This window comes from Astatotilapia calliptera, chromosome 7 (genome assembly GCF_900246225.1).
Source record: "Astatotilapia calliptera chromosome 7, fAstCal1.2, whole genome shotgun sequence".
Classification (NCBI taxonomy): domain Eukaryota; kingdom Metazoa; phylum Chordata; class Actinopteri; order Cichliformes; family Cichlidae; genus Astatotilapia; species Astatotilapia calliptera.
This window is the reverse complement of record NC_039308.1, coordinates 64555159-64568483: the sequence shown is the minus strand read 5'-3', so window position 1 is coordinate 64568483 and position 13325 is coordinate 64555159. Positions and strand designations below refer to the sequence as shown.

Genomic DNA, 13325 nt, shown 5'->3' with positions numbered 1-13325 from the left:
GCTGTTGGTGATGTAATGGTGTGGGGGATATTTTCCAGGCACACTTTGGGCCCCTTATTACTAGCTGAGCATTATTTAAACGTCACTATCTGTCTGAATATTGTTGCTTATCATCTCCATTACTTTATGTAAAAGAAAGTTTTCAGGCTCTTTGCTGTCCTGTGATAAAGGAAATCGACCCCATGATTCAGTAGCTCGTAGAACCAGATGTATAAGGAATAACTTGAAGTAATGGTTTTCAGTATAACTTTATCAGTCTCACAGCAGTGTGGAGAAATTTGCCCACTCGTCTCTCAATGTTGCGTCAGTCTTTCTCATTGCTTGGGTAAGATTAACGACTGTCTTGAATTATTCCAGTTGTGAATAATCTCGCTCACTATAGAACAACAGACCTGAAGTTGATTTCTGACCATGCCTGTATTGATGAACAGGAACAATTGCTTCTCTAAACTGATACTTTTCCTTCTTGGCACTGAGTTAACACGAACCGTTTTATATCTTTTATAGAGGTCAAATTATTGATCAATCAATAAAATGCATTTGATTAACTGCACCTAGCTGCTAATTACCCTCTTAACTCATGAAGTATGTAGTTTTTCACTGGACTGCAGAGTCCTGTGAAAGATTTTTTTGACTTTAAAAATAAAAGCTATTATAACGATTTTCTTTTTAGTATAGTTTAATTGTATTACGTTAATTCCGTATTTTGTCCCATTAAGGTTTGCACGAGAAGTTGACCATGACTGTGTAGTGAATGGCCAGTTCCTTCCTAAAGGGATAACAGTGGAGATCCCTGCAGGCTTCCTCCATTATGACCCGGAACATTGGCCAGAGCCTGAGGAGTTCATCCCAGAGAGGTGCTTCAGTCTACTTCTAATAAATGACAAACGGAGCATATTCAAGTTTAAAAATATCAACACTTGTAACTAACTTTGAAGTCAATCAAATGTTGATGTAATAACATTAATACAAGACAAATATTAACCTAAGGTGTTGTTCATCCATCTGTCTGGTGAAAGTACACCATGTGCAGCGCTCAAATGACATGGCTGTGTGCCACGTCTCTGATCAAAGTACAGTGTACCAATTATACATTTTAATGCAGTAAAATAATCACTATCTGCCATTGCAATGGTCTGCTGCCTCCCAGCAGACCACAGCACACTGTGCTCACCACAACTGAGAATCTCCATAATTTTTCTGTGGACATTGAAAGACATTCCCTTTTTGTATACAACCTCTGTGTTGGCCTCTGGATATATTAGAAAGATCCTTTTTAGTCACCATGGGCAACCGTTCATTATCCGTGTGGTGAACCACAAGATTTAATTTCATGTCCCAGTTTATTTTCTGATGATTAAAACCCTCAGTAAAACCTGGGACCATTTCGTGGCCTTTGCATTTTTCAATTCCACGCCATTTCCACTGTGTTTAATGGAGTATAGCCAAATTTTCAAAAATGTATTTTTTTTTCATTTTATTTTAAAATTTCAGTCTGAGTTTCTTAAATGAGCTTAAATGGCTGAGCTACAGACATACATCCACTATCGAACCTCGTGGCCGATTTGTGCCCCATTGAAACCCATTATAAACGCTATTTTTCACGCCAGAAAAATTACGGTCAAAGGGATTGTCAGGTTTCCAGCTTAGGTTTCGTTTTGGACTACAGGCCTTAGAGTTGTAATTTTTTTATTTGTCCACCGGGTGGCGCCCTTGCTTCACATTTGACCTCTGCTGGAAAACAGCGGGCTGCTTGGACAGACCTGCCGGAAATGAAGCCTCATTTCCGGCGTGCAGCAGCGGCTTCGCCCGCTGATCGGGCGGACCATTTTTTGGTCCCTAGGACCATGAGAGGGTGCATTTTTTTTTTAGTCAACAGGAAATGACGTATTTGTTGTCACGTGGTATCGGACGTGTGGGCTGGAAAAAGCAGTCCCCGGTGATCGTGCCCCGGTGATCGTCGCGACTTACCCCGGCAACATGCACTTATTTCGGCCTAGAGGAGGAGCATTTGCCGCCTGGAGACCATTTTCTGGTCCTGAAAAAAAAAATAAAAGGCGATCGAAATGACTCTTGGTGCCAATCTTTAGTCCATCTAAAGGCCTAATTATAATAACAATCAAATATTACTTCAAATGTTTTTTTGGGAAAATATTTAGTTTTTTAGTTTTTTTTTTTAGTTTTTTTGTAATTTAAAGGGTTAAAACAACGAAAATATAATTAAAACTTTATATGAATATTTCAGGGAGAAGTAGTTTTAAAAGACTGACCAATTTAAAGTGAAAAAAAAATTAATATTTAATATTTTTATTGCACTTTTTGGGCGTGGTCGATGGTGTGCATTTTATGAAATGCGCTCCTGGAAAAAAAATAAAAGGCGATCGAAATGACTGTTGGTGCCAATCTTTAGTCCATCTAAAGGCCTAATTATAATAACAAACAAATATTACTTCAAATGTTTTTTTTGGAAAATATTTAGTTTTTTTGTTTTTTGGGGCTAAAAAAACAGGGCGCTCATGTAATAAAACTGGGATTTAAAGGGTTAAAACAATGAAAATATAATTAAAACTTGACATGGATATTTTAAGCAGAAGTAGTTTTAAAAGATTGACTAATTTAAAGTAGAAAAAAATATTGATATATAACATTTTTAGAGCACTTTTGGGGCGGGACCATTTTTTGGTCCCGAGGTTCACGAAAGGATGGGATTTTGAGGTTCTACCAAAGGTTAAGTAGCATTAAAGAAAACACACAATGTCTCTTCATGCTATACGATAACACACAGATATACCTTTCTATAAGACTGATGCCTCTAAAAGGCCAGCTGCTGTTTTAAACAGTTTCAAAAAAACCTTAAGCCTGTTGCCAGAAACTTACTTGTTCAGTTTGACTCTGTCCTTTGAGTTTTGAGCTTCACGTTTAAAAAGTTGCCTGGTCTTGCTTTTTCCCCAAATTAAAATCCTCTCTAAAATGAAACATAACTGACAGGATGATTTTGCATTGGCACTGCCTTTAATTCTCCCCCAAAGCACCTAACCTGTGGATTATCCCCAGGTTTACACCAGAGGCCAAGGCCAGTCGACACCCATTCGTATACCTGCCGTTTGGGGCCGGCCCTCGTAACTGTGTGGGAATGAGGCTCGCCCAGCTTGAAATCAAAATGGCTTTAGTGCGCCTGTTCCAAAGCTTCAGCATTGTGGCCTGCTCTGAGACCAAGGTATTCATTTATTATTTTCTACTAAAATGTGTAGGCAATGTAAATACTTGGACAGTCAGTAATAATGATCATAGAGGAGATGATTGGACATTAGAAAGTGCCGTAACTTTCAAACAATTCACTCATAATTTGTTAGCTGCCTTCATATTTGCTGTTTACATAAATATGTAAAGATGCACTTCTTCTGTCTTCAGGTTCCTCTTGAGTTGAAGTCGTCAAGCACTCTTGGACCTAAAAATGGCATTTATGTGAAAATCACAAGAAGGGACCAAAGAGATGGTCCATTCATTTCTCCATCAGATGATTAGACACCAACCTGAGGCTCAGGGTCTTCGTGTATCATGCCTTTCCTTTGATTTACAGCAAAATATTTCCATAGTTACTGACATTCTGCATACCTCAATGATTCAGCCCACACAGTGATCTGAAAAGTCGATGATAATGATAATATTGCCGCTGTAATGATAAACACAGTGGCACAAAAGTGCTGTTGATCCAAGTGCTCTTTACCAGCCTCTCTCTTTTGGATACAGTTTAGGTCTTTTTGAACTCCCTGCTGATGGGTGCACCATGCGGGTTATTCATTTGTGAGTGTGCTACAACACAACTCTGAATGGCACTTCTCACAGTCACACGTTGCCACTTTAAGTGAGTCGAATTTACAAAATAATGACATATTTTTGGCAAAAAAGTCATGTTTTTTGTTACTGATACACTGAAATCTTTGATGGAGCATGAAGTGGTCGTAACTCTGTGCCTCCAAAGCTGCTATTTGAGGGTGAAGTAAGTGGTTTTATAATAGGAAAGAAAATCTTTGTTGTTTTGTTCCTGATGACCCTTGTCCCTGTTACATGTCTCAGGATATGAAACACTCACTGCACTTTTACTCTGTGGGAAAAAACATTAGAATCCTTTCATTACCTGTGTTGATGAACTCATTCATTATTATTGCACCTTATTGGAACATCAGTTTCCTATACTCACATCCAATCTGTCAATTTAGATTTTTGGCCATTACTTGAGAAACTGCAGTGCTGAAATGTTATTAGGCCTCAATATAAATGATCTAAAAGTGTTTTATTGATGATTCATTCAAATCTTTCTAGGAAACAAAACAATCTGTTTAATTGATTTACATATGAAATGGGTGAAATGCAGCTTGTTGTTGATGCAAATATATAAACAAAGTGGTAACATTACTCCTTTTTTCAGTTTTGCAATGTGTTTATTTTGCAACAAAACAAACAATCCAATTTTGTTCTGTATCTTGACACCAGATCATCTGTTGTCCTTGCTAAGGCTTGCACTGATGTACTTTGCTAAGCGTTTCTGCCTAAGGATATACTTCAAGCATGAAAGCAGAGATTTTGTGAGGGAAAAGGAAATGCGTACAGTTTCAAGTGCAAAATAAGGATTTTCTGATACATTTAAAAAAAAACCATTACAGTGATTTCAAGTTCAACTCGAAGTCCCTTCTCAAGATAATATTATAATACTGAAAATACTGCATACTATAATCAAATAGTTTGGTAGTTCTATAGTAACCTTTCTCACTCTCAACTTCTGACACATTATGATTAAAAGATTTGGAGAAATCACCACAATTTCACAAGGCCGATGATTGCGACTTATTGGACTGCAATAAGAAAGTATCATGCAGGCAGCCTGGGCTTTTTTTTTTTTATAATTGCTGTAAAATTACTAAATTGTCATCTTTTAGGAACAATTTGAATTTTCTTAAGCCCAAAATAGTTGAGGAGTTGCGGTAATGTGAAGCGCACATGTTAAATATAGCAGAGCTGATTTTTCTCTCTGTGGTCAGACGACAGTACTTTGTGAGTGCTTTGTGCTTCTGAGGCACACCAAGTATTTATAAACCTGGTCTTCTCTTCTTTCAGAAACTGGCTGAATTTTGTCTCTTTTGGTTACAGAATTGAAAAAAAACTTACATGACACTGTATTTAAAACAGACATGAGAAGTCACTGAGCATGTCACAGGAATAAGAAGCTACATTTAAAATTAAAGGCTGTTTATACATATGAGCTCTGAATAATCAAAATGTAAAATGATAGCCTGTGGAGTGTTCATTAATTGCATTTTTTTTAAATTTTGTCATTATCTTTGTTAACTATTAAATTATTTTAATCATTTTTCTACATTTGCAAAATTCTAAACTTTCAAATACACCACGAAACTAAAGAACATCCATCCACAGAGTTTCACTAGTCTGAAAAAGGAAAGGCAAACTGCGACTTATGAGTAGTTGATAATGTATTCTGGGTAAATCTGCTGCTTTTCAAAGACAACGTAAATGCTGGGTTTGTTCTCAGAGTCAACGCAACTATCGTAGAACGTTCTTCCGTTTGATTTTAGCGGCGGGCGAACGTACGTGCTTCTCCCCTTGGTGTAGTCCCCTACCAGGACCAGGGCAACAAACATAATCTTGTTTGGAGTTGCTCTGACACTGGCGTATCTGTCAGAGTAAGATGCATCTTTGGCAAAGTAGCTCCCTAAAATAAAAAAAAGTGTTATTGTTAATATAGTTCAAAGAAAAAAATGCTAGTGATTTAGTACTCAAGAGTTTTCTGGTGTTCGTTTTGAGGAAGATGCATTCCTTTTATGGCTTTCCAGTATCAAATTTTAGCTACAATGTGTCCATTATACTACAAAAAGTGATGCAAAGATTGCTTTGCTGTACCTTTGCCATAGGCTGTGCCATGGACCCCACACATCCTCCAGTCAAAGTTTTGCTCACAGATGGCCTCTATCAGAGACTCGTCAGTCCCGTGGAACAAATACATCATTGAGGGGTCTCCTCCGTTCCTCCCCTTCATCTGCTCTTTCTGCCTGAACACAGTGTATGCCATTTAAGTGGAAACATCCTTCTTGCAGAGATTTGTGTGTAAAACCTTTCTGTCTGCATCCAGCTGCTGAATTTAGCATAAAGACTTGATATGAGGGGGAAAGAAAACTAATAACCCCATCAGATAGCTAGTGAAGATTCAGCTATTTCCTGTGCCAGGCCAGAACTTAGTCCAACACCTGCAAAACAGTTTCCTTTTTTTTTCTACTTTTTAACAGTAACAAGTTCTGTTGTGTTGCTGCTAAGGTAAACTACACTGTGTAGTAAAGTCTATCCTCTGCCTGTCCGTCAGAGGATAGACTTTAAAGTTCTGATGCTGGCCTATAAAGCTCTGAATGGTTTAGGACCAAAATACATCAATGACCTCCTGACCCAGTATGAACCATCCAGATCCCTCAGGTCATCTGGATCCGGTCTTTTATCAGTTCCCAGAGTCAGAACCAGACACGGAGAAGCTGCATTCAGCTTTTATGCTCCTTATATCTGGAACAAACTCCCAGAAAGCCTCAGATCAGCTGAAACACTCAGTTTATTTAAATCCAGGTTGAAGACTCACCTGTTCTCAGCTGCATTTGAATAAAGCACCAAATCCACACTTTAAGCTTAAATTTCAAAACTTACATTTAACTACTGATTTTATCTACTGTTCTGATTTTATCTGTTTTGATTTTATATACTGTTTTGTTTGTTTGTTTGTTTGTTTGTTAATTAGTTAGTTAGTTTATTTGCTTGTTTTAATCAATTTTAAATCATGCTTTTTATTTGTTCTTGTTTCTAATGTCTCTGTAAAGCACTTTGAATCACCTTGTTGTTGAATTGTGCTATACAAATAAACTTGCCTTGCCTTGCCTTGCCTTGCCTAGAGTAGATTCACTATTTTATCACCTGGTTCCTCCAAAAGTTCAAATCATTTCTTTAAAAAAGCCAAAAATCTCTGTCAGTAATTTACCACTGGAAGACTCTCCACAGAGACGGGTTCTGGATCCTTTGGATGCTGTTAATTTTTTTCACCGGCATTGTGCTTCTAAATAAAGACTCAATCAGATTGTAATCTGGTGCAGATTGGGAGAGATGTATTAGCTGAAAGACAAGAATAAAGTGCAAATATACAAGTTAACAATAAAAGTAGAAATATGGGTTTAGTGTTTAGTAACACTGAGCACAAGGTTGGGTTTTTGTTTTTTTAAATAGAAGAAAGATACCTTGTATCCAAACTCAGGTATGGCATTTTTGTCCCAGTGCGAAGGTACGCTTTCAGCTGTGGAGGAGCTGGAGCTCTTTGATGACGTACTGCAGAGAAGACATGCAGTATTCATTTTGTTGGTAAACTCACTTAAGACAGCAACCAACCAAGACTAGAAATATTTGAATAGCCTGAATCAATGTGCACAAGTGGAAGTCAAAATACCTCTTCAGCTTGTCCTCCACGTCATGAGCAGACACAAAGCGAGGCCTCCTCCTGACATCTCGCTTGGTTTTGAATTTTATATTCTGCTGATACATCGCCTGGTCTCCTGTCGCATCTTTGAAATGGAGAATATATTGCTGTTTGCCAGCACTGAACGGAATCTCTGTATCTCTGTCTTCAAGGTATACATTCTCCAGGGTTTCAGAAGTCACTGATGATTCCTCATCACCCTAAAGAGAACACAAGCAATCCACCAAAGTTTAGATTCCAAACATGCCAGTGATTAAATTACTTGGCATATCTAACTGTAATATATCTGTTCCCTTAGAAAAGTTCTGTCAAGGGTGGCAAGATCTTCATACTCATTGAAAGAATCACAATAAGTCACCTTTCCATATTCCAACCATTTCCCACCATCGTCCTTCCAGTACCAGACCCACTGTGTAGTGAGAATGAAGTGAGGGGGCTTTGAGACAGAGGAGGCAGTGGACAGGCGACGAACTGGAGAGTTTCCATATCTCATGGTCCTGAAGTCCACCGACTTCTCAACAGGGGATGAAGAGCTAAGAGGGATGTAAATTCCATCAAAATTAATGGAAATCTATAGACCTGAGCTCATGTGAATAACAGTAATATGCATTTAATCTTTTAATCTTTTACTGCAGATGCACCACAAACAGTACATCTGTGTGTTCTGTTTCTTCATGTACCTTTGAAGAGACAGAAATCTGAAAAGCCCTAAGCCGGACGAAGGTTGATCCATGCAGCTCGTCTCTTTTGCTGGGTCACAGTATGCCTTTTCAATTTCCTCCATAGTGGGCAAGTCCTTCCAGGTTACACCATCAGTGTCTAAAACCTGCCATCTGTAGGGCAGGTGCCAATGGACACGTGCACACTTGTCTATGAAAAACACACACCAGCATTCATTTATTAGGCAGTGCACATATGGACATTAAGCTATACGTGTTGAGATGTTACTGTATTGTAGATATGAAAGGCAGCTTCCACCATCATGATCATTACCTTTGAACCCGCAATGTCTGCGAATGAAATAAAGGCAGATTTCATTCATGTCAGCATTGCTCGGTGGCTTAGATGGACAAACAGAACTGGTTGGGGATCCAGGATTGCTGTGGGAAGACTGCTGGGAAGACTGCTGAGGCTGCTTAGTTGAGGTTCTTACCTCTGTTAGCACTACAGAAGAGACACATTTATGTTGTGTAGATTACTGGTCTTGCTGATTGACAAAAATCTGTGCAAGACATGTTTTTATAAAATCTGCTTTACCAGTGACACCAGTACCCTGCCTCTCCTGTTGACCCATGATGATACATTTATTTCTGTAGATCTTGTGAAGGTTTTGAATATTCTCACGACTGAATCCTCGGAAGAACTTCATCGCATGTCCATCGAGGCCATGCTGTCTTTTGCACGAAGAGCCAAATTTGCAGTCACCCTGGAAAAAATGCTGGCAGACATGGAGCTTTGTGCACGAGGTGGTGAATTTACATGAGCCGTGCTGACCGTTGCCCTTGTTGTAATGTGAGCATATCTAAAAAGGAATCATAAAGGAGGATGAAGTTCACATATTTTCAACAGAAGAACAAGACAATCTCCACAATTGCCTCCAAGTGCAAACCGCTAAAACATACCTCAGGAAGCAGATAAGGATCATTCTGCAGTAACAGCTGGAACAGCTGTTTCTCTGTGAAATCATGAAGATTGTACTTCTTCAAAAGCTCTGCATTGTATGGAAATGCCACACTGTGTGGATTCTTACACTTCCCTCTGTAAATGACAACATGCCATCCAATTAAAATATTCTGTTTTACTTATAATATTTTTCAATATTATTGCTTTTGAGTTTAGTGTCTGAGCCAACGTATCTATAAATTTACATAGTCAAAAACCTCATTTAAAGATGTATGCGGTGGTGCTAGTTCAAGTCATTATGCAAATGGCCTGTTTATAAGGTAGGGGACATCTGCATTCAGCTGAGACTAAAGAAGTCACTTGGATGAGTTTAACGTTTCTGCCACTAAAAACGTCGTATCCAGATGAAGGCATGACCTTCAGCGTGAGCAGTAGGCTCTCCATCATTTATTTACATTATGGGTGTTTTGCATTTGGGGAAAAAAATGATCAAAGTCCTGTAATTGAACTGTTAAATTGCTGCCATCTTCTGGTCAAAATGTTGCACTACAATCGTGCAAACATTAGGAAAAAATGGAGTGACCCAAATTCGTAAAATTCATAATGAATGCGGGGGAGCGCAGTCTCCATCAGGCCAAGCTAAAGTCACATTTAACCATTTTGATTACGATGATGTCCACAATGTCTCATGAAATTCAGCTCGGATTTTATGTAAAGTCAAAACAACAGTTCTTATAAGGTCATGGTGCTTATTCCATCATCATTCACTATTTACACTGAGTATTAAAAGCACTTTTCCCTGTGGGGTTTTTATTTACACCTGTGTTCAGACTGAAGATTAATTGCTGTGGGAATGAGATCACTATGAAGCACCAATAAGATGACGATACGTTGCAACCATAGGCGATGACTAATAGCAGGAAAACAAACCTGAATCTGCGATTATTTGCTGGGCTTTAAAGTTTAAACCCACGCAAAGCCCTTTTGCGCTCTGCGTAGCTTGTTGAAAAACCTCATCGTGAATGATTGAGCACCTTTTTGCTCATTTATGGCGGTGATAACTATCACCGAGTCTTTGTTATTATATGAACGCTTTCTACAAAAATAAATAAATAAATACGTCGCTTACCCGAACGTGCACTCTCCGCAAACAAAATACTTGCACAGGTGTAAGCCATCGCACTGCGGACACTCTCCAGCTTTTTTCTGACAGAGCCGCAGATTGGTTTTAGCCACTACCAGACTATCCGGGCTGATTATTTTACTTCCCGTCTTTCTTCTTTCTTTAATGGCTATTTTACCATCGTCAAAGAGCACAGCGCGTAGGACCGAATCCGCAACCGTGAATTTCTGTGCGAGCTGATCTTCTAATTTCCCGAATTCCAAACACCCCTGGTTGTCGCACAAGGTCTTGATGATGAATTTAGACAGAGTCGATGTCATTCTGCAATGACATTTGTTCCTTTAGCTAAGAATTCCAAAGCAGCCCAGTTATGGCTCTGACCGAAATCTCCGGCTACGTTCGGTTACTGGGAAATGAAACTGAAACTTAAACATAGGACGGTTTGTGTAATGGTCGCCCTGCCCAGAAGGAAAGTTATCGCTACAAGGTTTTTTAAAAATACAAAAATAAATAGATATTGTCACGAGGGCGAGATTGCGTGGCATATAAAATCAGAAAATAAAGTGAATTTTATCTTAAATTAGTAGTAGTGGATTTTCATGTGGTTGCATTAAATCTAAATCAATCGTAAAAAAGAAATGTAACAAGTGTCACCTGGCAGGAACTTTGACAAGGTAGTGGGTGTGTGAGGTGAGGTGAGCGCCTTTTGTGGGAAGCTCCAGACACAATTAACTCACTCTGGCAGATAGGACAGCAAAAGTCGCAACAAGGAGACCGATGGTAGATATGGTTATTGGTGTGAGTAGGACGGAGCTCAAGAGCAGAACACGACACAAAATGAAGGAAAGGTGGCAAAAGCAATGGGAGGAGGAGAGGAAAGGGCGATGGTTGTACAACATCCAAAGGAAAGTGGGGGAAATGAGAAGTACAGGACGAAACAGGAGAGAGGAGACGATTATATCTCGACTGAGATTTGGACACACTGGCTTAAATAGCACATTGTTTTTAATAGGTAAACACTGTACAGGGGAGTGTGACTGCAGTAGGGAACAGGAAACAATAGAACATGTTTTATTGCATTGTCAGAAGTATGATATGGAAAGGAGACAACTGATCAAAAAGCTGGACGAGTGAAGTTGGACTTGTTTGATTTATTTCGCGTGAGCTTTATAAGTGAAAGTTATCAGGCTGTATTTTGTTTTTTTAGGCAGACTCATTTGTTCGGGAGAATTTGAATATTTTATTATATTATATTATATTTTTATTTATTTATTGTCATTTCGGTCCACACTCCACACTCGTTGGTGGCGGTAATGCACCATTTTGCTGTTTGCCAACCGCCAATAAACCTATACAGAAGAAGAAGATTGGTCGTGTGACCACAAGTTTTAATCAATCAAGTTGTAGATCGACTGCACCTCTGCTGTCCTTTTTTATTCTTTTGGTTGATTTGTAATTTGGTTTTGGCTAGCCCGTCCAGCTGCAAAGGCTGTTATGAATGACTGAGAGTGAGTCTTGTAAAGGCGGACTAACCTCTCTTCTTGTTTTTTCGTTTAATTTGATTGTGCCACTTCCCTTTACAAACCCAGGTTGCAGGTCATGCATAGCGGTGAGACCCGAATTGTTTGCAGTGCATGGCCACAGGTAAATTGCAGTGTCTCTAAAACTGGGTGTAACGGTTTGCAGTGTTATTTGTTAGCACCAGTGACTGCAGGGGTGTCAGACTCCAGGCCTCGAGGGGCGGTGTCCTGCAGGTTTTAGGTATCACCCCGGGTCAGGGTTAGGTTGATTAGTTCATTACCAGGCCTCTGGAGAACTTCAAGACATGTTGAGGAGGTCATTTAGCCATGTAAATCAGCTGTGTCTGATCAAGGACACACCTAAAATCTGCAGGACACTGGCCGTCGAGGCCTGGAGTTCGACACCCCTGCTGTAGAGTCATTGATTCGCACCTTTGGTTTGATGGTCTTATGTGCAGCTGGGATATTAGTAGAACGGGGGTGTCCAACTCCAGTCCTCGAGAGCTATCGTCCTTCAGCTTTTAGACTCATCCTTGTTCCGACACACCTCAATCAAATGAATGGCTTGTCATCAGGCCTTTGCCAGATTTGATGGTAGAGGTAATTCAACCATTTGATTCAACTGTGTTGGAGTGAGGATGCATGTAAAAGCTGCAGGACGGTAGCTCTCGAGGACTGGAGTTGGACACCCCAGTAGTAAAATGTTTTGTAAGTCCTGTCTGGGAATGAATGGGGAAATGTATGTTTAACTCATGGAATAAATAAATTATACATTTCTTTGACATTTTATTCAACACATTAGTGCTCTGTTACACAAACAAAAAATATATATCCTCAAGAAGGCGAGAGCATTTTTTAAACTCTATGTAGCGAGTAAAAGCCACCGAGTAACCGCTAACGACCTCTATACTACTTGTGCAAACTTTCAGGCCCAAAGCTCTTACAGGAACGAGCCCAGAATAAACGGGACAAGAGGGTCAATATCAGTCAGATATGTTAAAATTTATTTTAAAAGAACACAAAGGGTTTGCAAAAGGCCTAAAACATCAAAATGGGAAAGGTCACTAACGACCACAAGATAGTCTTATTGGTGCAACCTGCCAGCAATGCAACTATCACCTGCGGGCTTGCTCTCCCTCGGGGGTCCCAGATTCTCGTTGCTTTAAAAGAAACAAATCCACCCCAAATAAATACGAGCCCAACAGAACACTTATCGCATGCTGTTGAGTATTGCAGCATCGACAGCGATCAACTCGAAGGAAAATGACGACGGAGGCAAAAATGTCCTTAATATTTTGGGAACTTTATTCCTCATCAACACGCGGCAAAACTTTTCTCATGGGTGCCATTTTCGTTGTGGTATACTTTTTTTTTTTTTTTCTTAGGGGCGTGATGACGCAGCATCCGTGCTCTTACAATGAAACAGTGCCTCCTTGTGGTGGCAACTAAAATACTGTCTCTGTTAAACCACAGTAACCATAATGCAGTTAAACACTGTACAACATGAGTACACACAATGAATATCTTAACACATGCACTA

General features: G+C 39.5%; 2 protein-coding genes across 4 annotated transcripts in view; one reads left to right on the top strand and one right to left on the bottom strand.

Annotated features, from left to right (window-relative positions):
* The window catches only part of LOC113027103 (thromboxane-A synthase-like), a 32960-nt gene extending 26962 nt beyond the window's left edge, over nucleotides 1–5998 (top strand). For 2 of the 3 annotated variants that reach the window (XR_003272985.1, XR_003272984.1), the window contains exons 12-15: nucleotides 720–857; nucleotides 3055–3217; nucleotides 3412–3865; nucleotides 5928–5998. Coding sequence is in view for 1 of the 3 variants with exons in the window: in XM_026176591.1 (XP_026032376.1) it covers nucleotides 720–857; nucleotides 3055–3217; nucleotides 3412–3525 (415 nt within the window). In the remaining 2 variants the exon portion in view is untranslated. Of the gene's footprint in view, nucleotides 1–719; nucleotides 858–3054; nucleotides 3218–3411; nucleotides 5315–5927 lie in introns of those variants that run through there. The other variant, XM_026176591.1, reaches the window with a different exon arrangement.
* On the bottom strand, nucleotides 5335–10798 carry parp12a (poly (ADP-ribose) polymerase family, member 12a). Its single transcript, XM_026176590.1, has 11 exons — nucleotides 10272–10798; nucleotides 9142–9277; nucleotides 8777–9041; nucleotides 8513–8683; nucleotides 8200–8389; nucleotides 7878–8052; nucleotides 7490–7719; nucleotides 7284–7371; nucleotides 7031–7161; nucleotides 5917–6065; nucleotides 5335–5728 (listed from the first exon to the last, which is right to left on the bottom strand). Exons 1-11 carry the CDS (start codon nucleotides 10583–10585, stop codon nucleotides 5472–5474), a joined length of 2106 nt encoding a protein of 701 aa, XP_026032375.1. The 5' UTR covers nucleotides 10586–10798; the 3' UTR covers nucleotides 5335–5471.
* Between the last annotated feature and the right edge of the window lie 2527 nt (nucleotides 10799–13325).